The following is a 19052-nucleotide window of genomic DNA, read 5'->3' on the forward strand; positions in this document are numbered from 1 at the left end:
AATAGCAAATTTACATTATAATAAAGCGTTAGCATTTCCCTTGAAATTAATTATATACAGAGAAACATTAAATTAATAGTATCTAAAAATAGCTTTAATTATTAAACATGAATTCTAGAAGATTTCTGTAAATGAGCTCTTACTCAAATGTCAAATTCTAGTTATCTTCTTTGTCATTTATTTCTTGTTTTACCTGTTGATTTTAATTATGATCATTAATTTTATATTATTTTATTTGGGGGTGATTTTAATTTGCGAAGCTCACTTCTGCCTGCACATACTCAAACCAAATCAGTGACTAGACAGCACTTTTCCCTTCATCATGACTGCTTTAACTCAAAAACATTGAGATTTACTGATGAAATATTGCTTAGGTAAGAACATGTGGAAGTCTTCCCTTCCACTTCCCTTGTCTAGTGTTGTGAACCAAAATAGTTGAGTTATAAAATTTTTCTCCTTTGATGTCCTTCATTTTGTTTTGGTGTGGCATCTGTTCTTGGTAAAGAAGTTTTAGGCATTTTGTTTTAATGCTTTCAGTATCCAGTTTTTGTTTTTGTTTTTCATAAGCAGGTGTGATTTAGTTTCATTTTTCAGTCTGAAACCCTTTTTTTAAAAAAAAATTATGCAAAGCAATTCAAGCATAATCTTTGTTTAGTTTCATTTTCTAAACAAAATGGTGCATCGTCATCCTGTCAGCTCTTTTCACACCCTTGTGAACTGAATCACGGTGATTCTACATTTTATGTAAAGGGGACATTATTTTATGCTCTACCTCTAACATGGTCTTCCTTTGTTTTCTTTGTCTTTCTCTTCTACCATTGGATGCAATGCACTGGCACTAGTGAACTGCAGCCCTCCCTTGACAGGGCTAGGAGTGCTAGTACCAACTGCTTGAGACCAGATACTAGTTTGCATTCACCAGAACGAGAAAGGTATAAAATGAAGACTTTCTTAATTTTCTATCATTTGTACTAGTGACTTTTTTTTTTTGTTTCCAATCACTTTGTTTTGTTTCATGTGAGTCTCACAGGTTTATTCACTCATGTTCACTTTGCTATTTGTCTACATTTCCCCCTCCTTATTATCCATGTCTGTGGAGAGAGATGTGGATGTGGATAACCCAAGGGCCCACATACACACATCTCCATGAATGTTGTGGCAAATGGTGTGATGTAATCTGTAGCTGTTTCTGGCTGCTCTTTCCCTGTTCTGTTGCTGTTTAGTTGTTTTATTTACATACTACTCAGGGAGCCTTCAGTATGCTGATAATCTGATAAGGTCCAATGAGTTATCTGAAGGGAAGGATCATTTTTCTATTAGTCCCACTGATAAATAATATTTATAGGTTTAACAGCAATCCTCCATAAGCCTAAAACAAGAATTATATTTAGATAAAATACTTCCCTTGTGCATCTATATTCACTTTTTAGCCAAACCATTCTTTGATATAAATCAAGTTTTGCATTAAATTATATTTTAACAACAAAAAAATGGTGTGTTCACCATAGATTTCCTGGTTTCTTTTTTTTTTTTTTTTTGGTATGTGCCCCTAGTGGGAACGGAACCTGAGACTCTTTGGCCCGAGGGCCAACACTCCAACCACTGAGCCAAACAGGCCAGGGCTTTTGCCTGATTTCTTAATAGAATAAATATTTAAAAATAAACAATATATGTATGCATATGTACACACATCATTTTGCTTAAAATTTGAATGATTAGCAAATAATTATAATTTTAAATTAAATGTATTCAGTGATTTTTACACTATCCAAATTGTGAGCAGCTAATTTTTCCATTATGATGGAATTTTCTATCCCAGTAAACTTGGTTATAATTGATAGTCTTGTTTATAATTGTTACTTCTTTTCAATTAGAAGTTATCCAGTGGAAATTTGCAGTATGCAAAGTCTACAAATCCTGAAAGAAAATTTTAATCTTGTTAATATAACCCACTTCTTCTTCAGAGGCTGCTTAAAGCTTTTCTTTAGCAATCTCTGTGGTCTGATTCTACTAGTTTATTTATGAGATGTTTATTTATACAGTGGGTTAATAGATAGGAGTTTACATACCCATTTTTTTTTAGTGTCTCTGAGATTCCACTGAAATCTCTTTATTTTCTATTCTTTTATGTTTGTAAAATTTGTAATAGAAAAAATTAAATCTATATTTTGTATTATTTTACATCTGAATTTTAGTTGAAATGACTATAGACTGACTCTTCTAAAATCACAATAGAAATCGTTTCATTTTCTTTTGTAACAGATTAACTCCAAAAATAAATATAATAAATAGTAGCAAGAAAAAAATTTTAGTTATTATTATTTCTTTATATGTTTCTGGTTAGCACTAAAACAAAGGTATAATAGCTTAAGTCAGTGGTCTCTTCTGACTACAACACCACTGTAATATTTCTAACACCATCTCTGCCAGTGCTATCTAATAGAAATATAATGCAAGCCACAAGTGCAATTTAAAATGTTCTACTTGCCATAATGAGATAAATTAAAATTGAATTAATTTTAATACTTTATTTAATCCAGTGTGTTGAAATATTAAACACGTAATCAATTAAAAAATATTAATGAAATAGGTTTTTCCCCCTTTTTAACAATAGTCACATGTGGCTTGTGGCAGCACAAGTCTGTTCTTACGCCAAAGGCTATCTAGCATGTGTTCCCTTGTGACACTGAAGCCATAGTATTCACAAATCCATGTGTTGGTGAATTTAATCTCTTAGATAATAAAACCCTTAAAACAGCACAACCTGTAGAAAAATAATCTGACCCAAGTTAATATACAGGTCAGGTCATTCATCATGAAGTTTAAATGAGTATACTGGATAGAAAAAGAAATTGTGATGGAAAACCTGTATTCATTTTATGATTTGAATAAAAAGAATATTTTTATTAAAAAACAAAAGGGGGCAGGGATTGGTATTATCAATGATTTTTAATTTATTGGGGTCACTTTGTTGGCAAGGAAAAAAAAAACTGTGATAAGTTTTCATCAAGAAAATTATAGAAGTTGTAGATGCTTATTGGTTTGGAGGACAGAGACCTCAAATGCCCTTTTGTGCCCACAACTACAAGGAGCTTTGAAACAGAACATAACAGTATCAGTAGTGGTGGCATTTTTCTCCTTGGAATGCACCCCAAGTCCAGACAGGATATGTAGAGAGTAGGAAGAGGGAGGCTTAGAGAGTTTTTCAAGTTACTTAACTTTTCTGATTGAATAGAGAGCTTCTTATATCAATTCCTAATATATACATAGTGGATAAAATGTTAGAGAAAATAGATTTAAAACCTAATTTCATGTTCTTAAAATAGTAACCCATTTCCACAGCCTTGTGAACTATTAAGTTTAAACAATTTGCTGATTTTAAGCCATTTCTATGAATATTTATATACTGTTATATCAACTTAATACCCTTTCTGAAATGTCCTCACTAACTTTTAAAACAAATGAAGTTTTGTGTTAATATAAAGGATGAAATTGTCAAATCAGACTTAATACCCATCATCATACTTTACTAACGATTCCAAGTGAAGGAGCAACAGGCACAGTTGACATTTTTTTTTTTCTGAAAGAGTCCAAAACCATCTGATCCACCTTTTCTCCCGTTAGGCTGGTTTGCCCTAGTTAACAGATGCATTTTGAGTAATGCATGTAGATGCACTGTTTGCAAAGGAAGCCATTTCTGTTTTTGAGTGCCTCCATTTTATATTCTGTCGATCACACAAATAGCAAAATTACTATGGATTACCCCATTTCCCAATTCAGTCATGACCCATAAATCAAGTAATGTTTTTATTTATAGTGAAAGATCTAGAAAGACTAGTTATGACCGTCTAAACACTTCTAATGAATAAGGACACTCCTTTATCTTTTCACTAGCAAATATTACTGTGTGTTTACAAGGATGTCTGGTCCTGTTCTTTCCCTGTATTTTTATCAAGGTCTGTCTGCGGTCATTCATTCCCCCTTGCTCCTTGATTGGGAAGGAGTAAGTTACAGGTCTGGTATTAACCTTTCTCAGGTTTTAAAACAAATTACTGCTTAAATATTCAGACACTGATTTTTATAGCCACTGGACAATAGTTACTTTTCTCAGATGTTTTATTTTCTTCCTTGATTTTTCATAAAAGTTATAACTTTACTGAAGGCTCATCCAAGGGTAATCCATATTATTACCTTCGTTTCGTACCTCCTGGTAACCCTGCAGCCTGACTGCTACTCCTTCCCACTCTGGCACTGTGCTGAAATTCCTCTCTAGGTTACGTTGGCTCCTTAGTTGTCCAGCAGCATCTTGCAACCTTTTACATTGACTACCCTGCCATTTGACCTCTCCTCTTGTAAGTACCCTCCTCAGATTTTCTTATGCCTCTGTTAGCACACAGCCTACTTTTGCAGATATCTCTTCCTCTCCTAGCTCATAAAGTTATGAGTTTTCTTAGCTTCAGCCTCAGTTTTTCTCTTTTGCCCCAGTCATTCTGTCCCTGAAGTTATATTTCTAACAAAAGTTTCCACTCCAGTACATACAAGGACAACAGTGCACTGTAATTGGCCAAGTCAGCCCTTCCCCCTGAATATTAAGCCTAAATTTATAAATAGTTGCCAGGCCCTGTATATGTCAAAGTTTAAATCAAATTCCTTATCTCCCCTACATCCTTTTATAGCAAAATGTGAACTCTTTCTAAATTTTTCTCACATCTGATGGTCTTGACATGGAACCAACCCCAGAGTCTGGAAATATTTCTGCTGCTCCTTCACGTTCAGTGAGTCAGTGAATCCTATCAGTTCTCTTGAGCACCTCCAAAACAGAACCACCCTTTGACCATGTCCCAGCCCATCTCCAGTCCCCGTAGCACCCTTGCCCGCACTCATTTTGCTCCTAAGCTCTGGTAGTAGTTTATATGACATTTTTGTCTCCCTAGTTTTCTTTCCATTAAAATTAAATGCCCCATTTCCTTTGTTATCCACTTAAAAATTCTACTCATTCTTCAAAAATATATGTCAAAGTACCCTATCTTTTATAAAACCCTTCTTAACCCTATACCTACCCCCTGGATGAAAATGAAAAATAGGAATAGACAATAAAAATGTATATTTTATAATCAGTTATATCATTTGTTCAGATTTAGGTTCTAATATAGTAATTCACAAATATTTTTATCTGTGCTATTTATGGGATGAATGATTCATATTTCCATATAACTTCTCTTTTAGATAATGAAACTACTTAGCCATGTTCTGCCAAGAGATATACACTATTGAAAGATGTGTACATATCAAAGTGTATAAAGTACACACTTAAATGCATACACATTTGTTTTCAGGTATATTCGTGCTAGGGGCAAATGCCACAATATAAGAACCATTTAATTGCTTACTGAAGCGTGTCAACTCTAATTTTTTTATATCTCGTCAATGGGTCCCCTGACTACTATTTACTTCTTAGTTAAGTTTTTCATTATTTCTTACCTGTATTACCACAAAACCTAGAGTCTTATCTCCTTATTATCTACTTAAATATTTATAAATCCTTATTGATTACTTATTCTTTGCTATGCATAATTGATGTACCTGTCAAAACAAAACACAACACAACACTATAGTTCCCTTATGCAAGGAGCTCACAGCCTGTTAATTCAGTCCCACAGACGTCAAGGTAACCATTCTTTGTTTATTCTGAGCCCAGTGAAAAAGAGGGGATTCTAACAAGTAGATATCCCTGAATTAATGAATTTAAAATACCTGATATTAAAGTACTGTTAATCTAACTCACAGGCAAGTTGGTTTGCAAAGAGAAATCTGGAAGAGGCTGGTTTAGTTCAACCTCGTGACAAATAACTACAACATAGCCTGCCGTGTTAGCTTCTAAGATGAAAATGAAAGTTGGAGCTGTGTGTATGGCTCAATTACAAGTGACAAAGATTTCGACTTTGGTCCTTTTCTTTGGTGTGATAGAAGGAAAACATAAGGAAGCTTCATACATTCTAAAAACATATAAAATATTCTAGCCTATTTGCAGCTCACAAGTGTATGTTATTAAGATGTATGTAATATCTATTCTTTGCGGGAAAATTGGGTATAAATTGATCCAGCTCCCATCATATCAAATATATGAGGGAAAAGCAAAGAGATTTCTGATATTGGTAATATCTATCAGCATATTCAGAAGGACTTTGAGTGTACAGATATACATCTGTTATGCTAAATATTTCTTCAAAAATTACCTGTTAATAGCTTGTCTTCACAATCGCTTGCTTCTAAGTGTACACCTTTCTCCTTCATCGCTTTCACTGCATGGCCAATGATTACAGCATTTTTTTTTTTACTTTTTACTTTTGTGTTAAAAAACAAACCAACACAAGGACTGGAATTTTGCCTCAGGAAGCAAGGCTATTCATAATCCTGTTGAGTTAATATTATTTGTTACTTTACAAAAATATGACTCTATTTTTGTGTTTTCAAATAACACATAAGTTTTAACACAACTGAATATAGTAATGTAGAAAACACTGTAGTGGTCATTGTTTTCACTTATTAGAGAAATGTTTTTTCTTTATTATATTTGGAGAATAAAAGGCTGTAAAGTAAAAAGATACCTTTTAAGCAGTCATATTGGATTGACCAACTATTTAAGTAATTTTAAATAATCGCATAATTTAAAATTAATGTAAAGTGTTTTAATTTTACAAACATGTAACACATTTAAGGTCGCATGCCACAGTTTATATTCTGTCCAAATTCTGCTGTGAATATCTTCATTTGCTTCACAGCTTCCTGAAAGCCCTGTTGAATCATGCCGAGCCTGTCTACCTGTGGCTGATGGATTAGGTACAGGCTTCCACGGGGCTTTCAGAATGGACCTCAGCTATCCTGGTCACATGTTGGCAGCCCTTTGCTGCTTTTTCCAAAGTGTCTAATACATCCAATAAGCCAAGTTATAATCGCATAAAAATTTTTGGATTTCTTTTTAAAAAATTAGGACTAGTCTACTTTGGATAATTATAAAATCTTACAGCTAGATGAGTCCTTCAAGACCATTCAGTTATGCCTTGTTGCATATGAGGAAGCCAATATCCAGAGAAATTATCCTGTTCAGAACGTTCATATCTGATATACAAAATGTTCCAAATTTAGCCTGTTCAATCCCGTATTGCCAGTTTTATGTTTTTGACCAGTTGCTTCTAATTTCTGGTTATATACCAATAGAATCTCAAAATAGTTTAACAAAGGAATAAACCGTTTCCAACACTTATTTAACTGTTAATCACACCAAAAAATGTATTCTTATAAATGCTGAATTAAAAAAACTGTTTAACCAACTGACAATTACTTTTGCAAGTAAAGATTACACTTATTTTGAAAGGTAATGCTATTTTAGCATGGCACTTGTCTATGTTTCTCATTTTTATTCATCAGTGTTTTTTACTTGTAATTTTAAAATTTCAGTAGTTAGTCCTGCAGTTTTCCCCAAAAGACCGTATTAAGACTTCGCTGCTAGCATGCCCATAGATGATTTCTTCATGTCATTGTTTACAGACTAAAGAACATTTTGATTTTTTCCACTTAAACTGTTTCTACTTTGTATTAAATCTACACACTTCCTCTTTGCCACTTGATCCAATAATGTCAAGGCCTAGTATCAGATAAATACCAGTGGCTACTTAAACCTATTTTATTCAAACACAAGGCGGATTCTTAGGGATACATCTTTTTAAACTTAAAGTTACAAACATATTTATGTATATGTATAGATAGGTATTGAAACACAAGTCCATTTTAAAAGAACAAAATCACACTCAATAGATTTCAAACACCTTCACAAATAAATTGTTTTTTATTCACTTAAAAGTTTTCAGGTCTTATTTTCTTATAATATTTTATTACAATTTGTCTTCTGAAGGCTTTGTAAAAGTGAAAAATAAATTATGGAGCAAAGAATCTACACTTTGTCTTTTTGGGGTACTTTTCCAGTCCTATTGTTCCATATGTATTCTTTTATTTTAGGAGTTACTAAATGTCCTGTTTTTTCCTGTCTTGTTCATTGGGCAAACAGGGGTAGATGGTCCCCCTCCCTAGATAGGAGACGACCTCCTAGCCCCAGGATTCAAATCCAGCATGCGTCTCCGGAGAATGACAGGTACTAGTCAACCCCTCCTCACAGACAAGTGGCTTCAAGAGGCTAGTGGGCCACCAGGTGGAGGATAACCAAGAGAAATGTTGGTCATGACACGCTTCCTCTCAGGAGCCAGAGGCAGATGTTTTGTAATTCCGTCAGTAAATGCATCCACCTTTAATAAAGCACCTCAGAATCAGTGATATGTGGGCAGCATGCCCTTAAGTAATGGCAGAGTTTAAACACAGAAAGTTGATTCCAGTGGAAGAGTTCTGTTTTAAGAATGAGCATTTATTTTAGAGTTTTGGATTTCTAAAAATATATTTAATGATTGTTTTGTTTACATGTAAATAAATAAAAATTCTCAGGTGCTTTAAGGTATGTTCAAATCTGTCCAGAACCTATTCTTTGTTATATCTGTTGATGATTTAATCTCAGTTGTCTTGTTTTGTTACCACATAAGCTTGTTGTTAATAAAGTATAGGCTTTGGGGCTTATTTAAAAATGTCTGATTTAGAGTAGAACACCTGGTTCTTATATATTTTATGAATATTGTGTTTTTAAACCAAATACTGTCAAGGGCTAGGTAGGGTCAGTCCACAAAGTAGTTTTGTTTTTTGTTTTTTTAAAAAAAGCACCCTTGCTTCGAATCCACTTCATTCTGATGTACCAGAAGCGCACAATATGTATTCTTCACCCCTTTGTTGTCCTTTTCGGTTGTAGTTAACTCGGTTCTCCTGTTTTGTGGGGCTTGTAATTTTTAATATAGTTCTTATCTATAAATATCATTTCCAGACTGGTCAGAAAGGGTTATTGGAGTTTTAGATGCTTCTCTTTTGGTGTTAGCAGAAATTCAGTCAACATATTGGTGATATTTATTAAGTAGATAGTGTATATGGTATCTCAGAAATAGAACAACTAGCCAGGCCAGCACACAAGTTCTGTTTTATTTTTAAAAGAATGTGTATATAGAGCAGAGTAACTGTAACCTTAGTTCTGTATCCATAGTCAAGATATCTTCAGGATTTCAATTAGAAAGAAACACTAAACACTGTTAGAACAGATTAATAAGTCATTTTACAAATGTTGGAAAAGATCACAAACTGCTATTTTTTTAAGGCTTTCAGGATATTTTATTATGTTTTAATCTTTAAGACATTTACTTCTTAATATTGCTTATATGTATATATTTTGGATTTAAATATAATTTTGTCTGCTGCTATCTGCTTTCTAGGATAGACTTTCTGGGACTAGAAAAATTAGGCAGATCTTTCATCTAAAAATATATTATAAATTTAAAGTCTTTTCAGATAAGAATATAAAATAATTGTATAAATCAAATAAAAATTTACATCCACATTGCTACTCATTCATTTAACAAATACTTAATTGTTCCCCAATGGTTTGCACTATTCTAATGGCTAAAATCACAACAGTATTTACCAAAGCCAAGCCCCTCACCGTCGAGGAACTTATAATTTGATTTAATAAAAGGCAGTTCTGGAAAGCCTTTGAATTTATTCCAAAACAAGTGAGTCAATGGATTTCATCTTACATAATCACCCTTTGAACACAGGGCAATTAAATATGATGGTTTTTGTAATGAGCATAAACGTACGTTATCTGGGCATTGTTTGAGCAAAATGGAAATCCGAATAATAGCTTTTAGTTCTTACACTCATGAGATGAAAATTAGTTGTTAAAGACATATGAATTTTGTTATTTTATTTCATAGATTGCATACATAGCTTTAATGATAGATTGTAGAATTAGAAATATTCCTTTTAGTTAACATTATAAAGGAAATTCTTAATACATAATTCTGAATATATATTTTACTTTTTTATTATGACTTGTTTGTAAATAAGTTCTATGTTCAACCAAAAAATATATTTTAAATGCCTTGATACTATGATTTATTAATATAGGGAACAGAATTATTCACAATAAACTTTTATTATAGAAGTCATATGGCCATAAAAACAAGAGAGAAATTACTACATCAACAGATGCTAAATTCTTAGGTAACTATGTCATGTCAACCACTTGGCAAAATGTAACACTTGCATTTCACTTCTTGTCGGCTTTATTTACTCATGCAGAACGTTCTACCTATTTGCCAATGAAGTGAACATGGCATCATATTTGTAGATGGTGCATATAAGTAGGGTGACTTTTGTCCTAGGTACTGGTAGCTAGGCAAAGATTCTAAAATCAGTGACAATTTTATAATCAGTCTTTGGATGTTCTGAATTGGGGCCATTATTGATAATTTTGAAAATAACAAATAATAAAAACAAGTAAACTTTTGCTTGAGAGAGTTTTCTAGTAAGTTGGAAAGCATTTAGTTGGCCTCTCATTTCTCATGGTACACACAGACACATACCATTTTCAATGTATCATTTCTCCATAATTTAATTTCCCCTGTAACCAATCTTGATGTCACCTGAAGTGGTTCAACAGATTTGTTTTGAATTAGCATAGAAGTATTTTTATCTAAATATAGGAATATTTTCTTAAAATTTTTGGATATCTAAAATAATAATGAGGAAAAATATATAAATTTGTAACTCCAGGGAATGTTTCTGACTTTTAAAATGTAGTAAAAATTTTCCTGAAGCTTTGTCACTAAAAATGTTGAGACTTCTTTAAGAATCATCATTCTAATGACAAAATAGCTCTTTGTAAATGGCATTATTTTAATACATAAATAATAACTTTTATCAACCTGTGTATACTTAACTTTTATAAATCATAATAAAATTTAGATCTACTTGTGGTTTCAGAGCAATCAGAATTTGTGAATAGCAAGTTAGAAAAAATGTGTTTTTAATATGCCCTGAAGCATCAAGGTTCTGAGTTTACCGCTCACAGCTGAACCACCCATATGTGTGAAAGGCTAACATAAATTATTGTTATTGCAATACTCATCTAATTCAACTTTAAAATATTTCTGGTAAATGCTTTTTCAAGAAAATACATGTCCTTTTAACATTTTTTTATAGTGGTCATTCTAATGGATGTGAAGATATAGAATATATTCTTTTCTTGTTTCAAAAAATTAAAAGTGAAACTGCCATTTGACACCATGATCCCATTTCTAGGAATATATTCTAAGAATCCTGAAACACCAATCAGAAAGAATATGTACCCCACCTATGTTCATAGCAGCACTATTTACGATAGCTAAGATCTGGAAACAGCCCAAGTGCCCATCAGTAGATGTGTGGATAAAAAAGCTGTGGTACATTCATACCTAATTGAATAGTATGCAGTGGTAAAAAAAAGGAAAAAAAAAAAAAAAGAAGGCTCTTTCACCCTTTGAGACTGCATGGAGGGACCTGGAGAGTATTGTGCTAAGTGAAGTCACCTAGTCAGAGAACAACACATATATAATGAACAAAATAAACTGTTGAACAACATAGATCCAGAGACATTGAAGCAGGGAACAGACTGACACATCTCAGAGGGAAGTGGGTAGGGGGTGGGAAGAGATAAACCCAAGAATGTATATGCATATATACATGAACAATGGACACACAAAATAGTGCGGTACAGTCATGGGATGGAGGGAGTAAAAGAAAAAGGGAGAACATCTATAATACTTTCAACAATAAAAATGAAAGAAAGAATATATTCTTGTTTGGTACATTTTGAGATGTATTTCAGAACTTCATTAGCTTGAAGTTACTGACTCCAGTGTTTTGATGGGGAATGCTTTTGCATCATTATACATGATTATTTTAAGGATACAATTTATTAATGTGTGACATAAATAAATACTGAAAATATCTGATAAAATAACCCTGTTCGTCAGGACTTTAAATTATTGGAACAAGTTAAGTACCCACTGTATTTAATGTTAATTCCTGTGTCATTTTTTAAAGTAACTCTAATTGTTTTCTTTTTGTGAGTAACCAAATTTGTGTGATTTCCCACACTTGTCACTTTGTAATAGCCACTTACCTGTAAGATTCTTGGACCAAAAGTATGAAGTGTTTTTATTATTCAAAGTGAATGAGTCTTCTCCATGCTTTAAAAATATTTCTCGAATAAAGAAATCACCCACTTTTCACTTCCAGAACTCAAGGCAGTTGCCATGTAGATGGAGAGACAATGTAGAAACACTTATAAATTCAGGTCATTACTAATCATTTTTGTGTGCTTCCTAATACCTTTATTATCCATGCTTTTAAAAATGTCCTTTATTTGCATGAATGAAATATACCTATATACTATAAATAGTTAATGAGTTAGGAGATCTATTTTAATGTCTGTAGGCATATACATAAATACTAATATTATACAAAAGAGTAAGTATATCTTATCATTTCTTATTTAGGCAGTGTCTCTTCAGATTTAATTTTTTTATTCCCAAACTTATGAGTAAACAAGATGATAGAGATTTGTGTTCTACATTAAGCTATCTAGGTAGTCAGCCAGAATATATATTGATAAAGTCTTATGTCAGTGTTAATTATAATTAAACAAAAACATATGGTGGATTTTTATTACTATTTCCCCAAGCAGAACATATTATATTTTTATTTTATTATAAGAATTATCTTAAATAATATTGCTATTTTATTAGTATTAATTTTGTATTTTAATAGAATTGTAATATCTTCAGAAAAACTGTGTTTATCCATGTCTTCAGAGACTTGCTGAAGTTGAATTTAGTATTTGCAGAGGAAAGTAAAGTAACACAGAAATAAATGTTCACAATTACCTTTTTTTCATTCATATATTTTATGATTATTCACATTTAAATTAATAGAGGGAGAATAATCATCGAAAATGGAACTTCAAAAGTTTAGATTTAATTAAGAACACCCTCACGTTTTATTATTATTATTATTATTGCTTTCATTCACTGATAAAATCTAAGTATTGTTATACCTTACATTTGAATGTACCCTTAGAGCTTTTAAACAATTTGATTTGTGTCCTGTGTACTAGGAAGCATAATGCCACAATCATATGTCTATTAGGTTGTGAAGACTCAGAATTTCTGATTCTTGAATATTAAACCAAAGAAACATTCCTTATGAATAATAACATGATAAAAAAACTTTTATTGTTGACAGTTTTATAGATGTCTCCCCTCCACCCCCGTATGTCTCCCTCCACCCAGCCCCTCCAGTCTCAGGCCTTCACCACAATGAAAAAATTTTTTAATAAAACAAAAAACATGTCAAAACCCCAAATATGAAGATATGATGGAAACACTGTAACTGTTTTGTTCACTTCTGTCCAGGGATTCTTTCAATACACATCAAATGATTCAAAGTCACTGGATGGCAGAGTGGACAGAGAACCTAAGGACAAGGGGACATGATGGTGGTGTCCTCACCAACTAATTACCTTGAATTAGTCACTTAAACTTGCTAGGACTTTTCTCATCTATATACTTAGGTACTTGTTGATGGATTTATGAAGTCTAATCAGACTGAATTTAGACTCTAAAACCGGTTCTATGCCGCCTCTTGCATCATGATAAGCATACATTGGGCCAGCAGTGGTGACTGACACTTCATTATGCATAAGGCAGTAACCAGAGGCATTTCTTAGTTATGGTGTTCTATAATAGACTGCAGCTCAGTAAACAGTGCAGTTTTATTTCTAAATTTATTTTTTATGTAAACCGAGTTTTATAGCCCTAGTTAGCTTTTTACTTATTGTAACTTTTTACACTCTCAAATTCCAGTATAATACTCAAAATATTACTTTTTTTAACCATCCATTCAACAAATTATTGTAGATCAGCTACTATGTGCTGGACATTAAAGTTTTAGTAATAAGCCAGACACAGTTTCTGACTCTAAGTAACTTTAGAAGGACTAGTTGAAGTAGCAGGTGTTCATGCAGCATATCCACAACAATAATTTAGGATTCGGGGTAGAAAAGACATTACGGTTTTTCCCGCTCTACTTTTGCTTTCTATTTAATTATTACTATTAAGTGTATCATTTTCACTCAATTTGAGGATTCTATCAAGTGTTTAGAAGAATTATAAAGACATATCCTTTATAGAAATCTTTAGAAGAATCTTCAATAAAGTAAGTTTCTATGGCATTTAAAGAGAAAAAAAAAGACATCCTTAACAAGAAGGTTAAAAACAAAAACATGGTGTTTGAACTTTTGTATGAATATTTGTTGTTCAGTTACAAAGCATCGATCTGACTTAATACTTTCATGGCATTTACCTCTTGTTGTTTTAAGCAGTGTTAATACTACTACAAATCCTTGTTTTATGTAATACTACAAAACTAGTAAATACTACCATAAAAATACCAAATAATGCTGATAGATTGAAAATTAGCAAACAGGCACTGGCCAGTTTGGCTCAGCAGTTAGGGCGTCGGCCCGCAGACCAGAGAGTCCCAGGTTCGGTTTCCGCTAAGGGCAAGTACCTCAGTTGCAGTTTGTCCCCGGTCCCAGTTGGGGTCATGTGGGTGGCGACCACTTGATGTGTCTCTCTCACATCAATGTTTCTCTCTCTCTCTTCCTCCCTCTCTCCCTTCTGCTCTATCTCAAGATAAATGCAAAAATGTCCTCTGGTGAGGATAAAAAATAAAATAAAATAAAATTAGCAAACAGGTGGTACTATTATTATTGCCACTTTGCAGGTAGAGGGAAAAAACAGTCACAATGAGGTTTAAGTAACTTGACTAAAATCTCCCAGCTAGACAGAAACAACGCTGAGATCCAACCAACAGTCTGACTCCAGCATCCATGCTTTTAGCTATGTTCCAGTGTTGTTTATGCCGCAGATGCAATGTGCTCACTGATACTCTTATTATTATAGACTCAGTTAATTTCATGGTTTGACATGTAATAACTATGTGAGTTGGAGAAAATTACTTAACCTCTCTCAGCCTCAATCTTCTATTTAAAAAAGGATAAAGGCATAGTACCTGTCTCACTGGACTGGTGAGATTAGATGAAATAATGCAGGTACGGTGATCATGGTAGCATACAGCAAATCTTAGTGTTAGATGTTATTCATATCGTCATTGTTGTTGTCATCAGCATCGTCAGTTGCTGTGATGATCAATCTAATATTAATTGATGAGTCTAATATATAATTGATGAATCATTAAGTTTTAGGAGATAAGAAGAGGAAGAGCTAAGAGTTTTACAGAGGAAGTAAACTCTCAGTTGAGTCTGGAAAGATTCATAGAAATTACTAAGGGTAGGAGAAAAGCAGACAAATTATAAAAGATGCTTATAAACTATTTTGTTGGGCAAAGGTAGAAAGTTTGTACCAGACTCTGTATATCTCTAGCTCCTCTCTTCCAAGTCTTGTCATATGATCTCCACTTTAACACTTTTCTTCCTTGTCCCCTTACTATTGTTTGAACATACCAGACACATAACTGACTTTGGGCCTATTCACTAATGTTACCTTTGCCTGGGATGTTTTTCCCTAGATACGTACATGGCTATAACTCCCTCACCTTATGTGTTTTTTTAAATGTCCCCAACTCTGGAAGTCCTTCCCTGAGCACCCTACTCAAAATTGTATCTGCAACTGCCCCCACCAAACACACCCCCCACACACATGTCTGATCTTTCTTGCCTGTTTTACTTTCTGTTGTTAGCACTAGTTTGAGAGGTTTTGTGTTGTTGCGTATTTGCCTTCTACCAATGAAAGGCCAATTGAAAGAGATGAGTGGGCCCGGAAGTCTCTACACCCTGCGAAGGCAGACTTTGTACTTTGATATGTGTCTGTGGTGCCTAACAGGGCGTGATGTGACATATATTGGACACTAAGGTATTGAGTATTAATAAGTAAACAGAATCAAGAGAAGAGAGTAGATCCTAAAAGTTCTGTTCACAGAAAAAAAAAAAAGTGTAAGTATGTGTGGTGATGGATGCTGACTAGACTTATTGTGGTGATTATTTTGCAATAGATACAAATATCAAATAATTATGTTTCACAACGAAGCTAATATAATGTTATATGTCAGTTATATCTTTAAAGAAAACCACAAACAATTGCCTCCTTAACATCATTGGGAGGAAGGGATATTGGGAAATAAAAATAAGCATAAATTATAGAAACAGTTATTGAGATCAAAATACACGTCTTTATGGTTTCTCTTTTTTTTATAAATGAGTTTCTTGACCACAATATTGTATATTTCTTTCATAAATATTGTAGTATAGACACATTTTAGGTTAAATAGACATATGTAAGCTGCCTTGGAGAGGTAAGCTTTATATATAAATATTGTTTCTATGAGAAAATGCATTTCAAGTCCCAAATGCTCAGTGTACATATGTACTTTTGGGACACAGAATAAACTGAGGACGTTATTATTTCTTTGATTTGTGCTGTGATTGGCTTTTAAAAATGCTACGTGGTTACGAAGGCATCTGATCATTTTAATAGTTCATTTAAAATTCTCTTATGTCGAACCTTTCACTATAACATTTTTCTTCTCTTCATAATTTTGTGGGGGGTGAAAAAGAAAGAAAGGAAAAATCTTCATGGCACCAAGTTTCAATTTGTAAAAGTGAAGTCACTTTGTGGCTTTGTGGTCATTTAGCACTTAAACCATTTCCATCATCACATGTGTCATCACTACATTTCACCACTGGGTTTGTTTACTCATCAGGAGGGACACAGTTGCTCAGCAGGAGGCCCTGTTAAATCATTGCTGTTGAGTTACTGGTCTAGTCTAATGGAATGTCAGCTTGTTGTCTCCTGTTGGCCAATCTGTGTCTTCCACACAGCACCAGTTCTGATTTTTGTTTTTATTTCATTTTAAGAAGTCCTGACTGACAAAACCATTATGTGAAATAGTTGCCATGTTTCATATCTGTTGCTTTTGTCATTATATGATGTTACTGTAGCTTTATTCATCATATATTTTGTATTTCTTTAACACTTCATTCCACAGGCACTCCAGAAAGTCTGAAAGAGCTAGCATCCAAAAACAGACTAGGAAAGGCATTGCCCCTGATGCAGAAAGGTAGGCTTGGTGTTGTGCTGTGCAGCCATCTGTTGTTTTTCTAATCTATTCCGGGGTGCCTTCACTCTGACTTTACAGGATCAGCTTTTATACACACATTGTGGTGTTGAAAGACATTCTTGTAAATAACTCTCCTATGTGGGAATAATTCATTCGAAAAACAAGAGAAAGATGATTTGAAGGCAGCCCTTAAATCTTAGGGCGCAAGAAAAATATTATGTATTTATTTTAGTGATCATTCTGATTATTAAAGATAATGAAATCTATACTTATTTCTGTGTACATATTAAGACATTCATATTTTGTTTCTGAGATTATATAAATGTTAACAATGGATATAGCACCTAAACTATGCATATAGTTTTTATTTGAGTATCTGTTATCTGAATAATGCCATCTTTATAAAAACTTCTTACAAATGGATAATCTAAGATTCTGTTTGTATATTACAACCAAAAATATTTGCTTATAGTAAAACTATAAGGATTGCTGACCTTTCATTTGTAGTAATTCATTTAATTTCGTAATTTTAAAAAATATTTCAGGTGCAAAAAATGTTTGTTTATATTTTTACATAGTTGTAAGAAACACCAAAAATCCAATTACCATATATTTTTTAATCCAACAATTATAGAAAGCATGTAGGGTGACATGGATGTTAAATAAATAAGTATATTTCATAGCAGTTACAAAGACATGCACAAGATATAGTGAGAACCAGGGAAGGGAGTGGGGTGCTGATGAGTTAGGAAACATTTTATAAACAAGTGACACTTGAGCTAAATCCAAATATATAAAAGTAGATGTGAAGAGTTGAGTATTACATGAAAAGGGAACAATATGAGAAAACACTGAGGCTTGAAACATCCTCTTCAGTTTGAGGTGGGAGAATAGGATGTAGGAGATGGGAGAGAGGGCTGAAAATAAAGCTGGAGAAATCCTTAGAGGTTATGTTATAAATGCCCTTGTGGGCCATGCTGCAGATTTGTACTTTCTGCTTTATTCATGATGGGCTTTAAACATAGAGGCACATGGTTGGTTTTGAGTTTGACAGTTATAGATCACTTTGGCAGCATTTTTGAAGGCAGACTGGAAGTTCTGAGGTTAGCTGCAAGACACCAGTGAGGCTGACACAATAGCATTGGTTGAGATTGAATCTATGCAACTACAACACATTGAATCATTCAGTTAACAGACATGTGCCAACTGTGTGCTAAGTTCATGGAATAAAATAGCTACAGAAGAGGAAGGCTTCCCAGAGGATATTACCTCTGAGTTGGGGTCAGAAAAATGAGTAGGTATGAGTCACATCAAGGGATGTGGGAAGGGGAGATGGAAATTATTCCCAGCTAATGGTCTTTGGGGTATTGACTATTTAGGGAACTTAGAATAGAAGATGGATCTGGGAAACTAAGTGTTGACTTGGAATTCAGTTTTACAAAAGAAGTGGACTTTGAGCAAGGAAATGAAGCACAGAGTCCTAGCATTTTCGATAGATTAAATAGATTAGATAGATGATAGATAGATAGATAGATAGATAGATAGATAGATAGATAGATAGATAGATAGATGATAGATAGATAGATGAAATACTGATTGTGTTTCTATTTATGCATTCTTTATTGTCAACTTAGCTCACTGCAGTCTCTCTACTAGCACTGTAACTACTTAAGTTTCTTAAGTTTTTTTTTAAATTTTCAACCATCATCCATAATGTCACAATCTCATGTACACACAATTTCAATTATTTTGACATGATTGAAATTTTTCCTTAGTGTTGTATATTCTTTTTATTCCATTTATGCTTATTTGATTTTGTATTTAGGATGTATCAATGAACACGTTTTTTTGTTTTACTTTTTCATAATAAGAGACTATTTTACAAAATGTTTGATGATTCTAGATCAACTGAAGTTGCATAACCCCAGATAAAGCATCTTCCTGAA

At 33.2% G+C, this 19052-nt stretch overlaps 1 protein-coding gene across 1 annotated transcript in view; it reads left to right on the forward strand.

Moving 5' to 3' along the window:
- RIMS1 (regulating synaptic membrane exocytosis 1) overlaps positions 1–19052 on the forward strand; it is a 428918-nt gene that overhangs the window by 315540 nt on the left and 94326 nt on the right. Inside the window, exons 19-20 of the mRNA XM_036248759.1 lie at positions 843–932; positions 17035–17106. Coding sequence (XP_036104652.1) covers positions 843–932; positions 17035–17106 — 162 coding nt within the window. The remainder of the gene's footprint in view (positions 1–842; positions 933–17034; positions 17107–19052) is intronic.

The sequence above is a fragment of the Molossus molossus genome, unplaced genomic scaffold, assembly GCF_014108415.1.
Source record: "Molossus molossus isolate mMolMol1 unplaced genomic scaffold, mMolMol1.p scaffold_m16_p_8, whole genome shotgun sequence".
NCBI classification, from domain to species: Eukaryota; Metazoa; Chordata; class Mammalia; order Chiroptera; family Molossidae; genus Molossus; species Molossus molossus.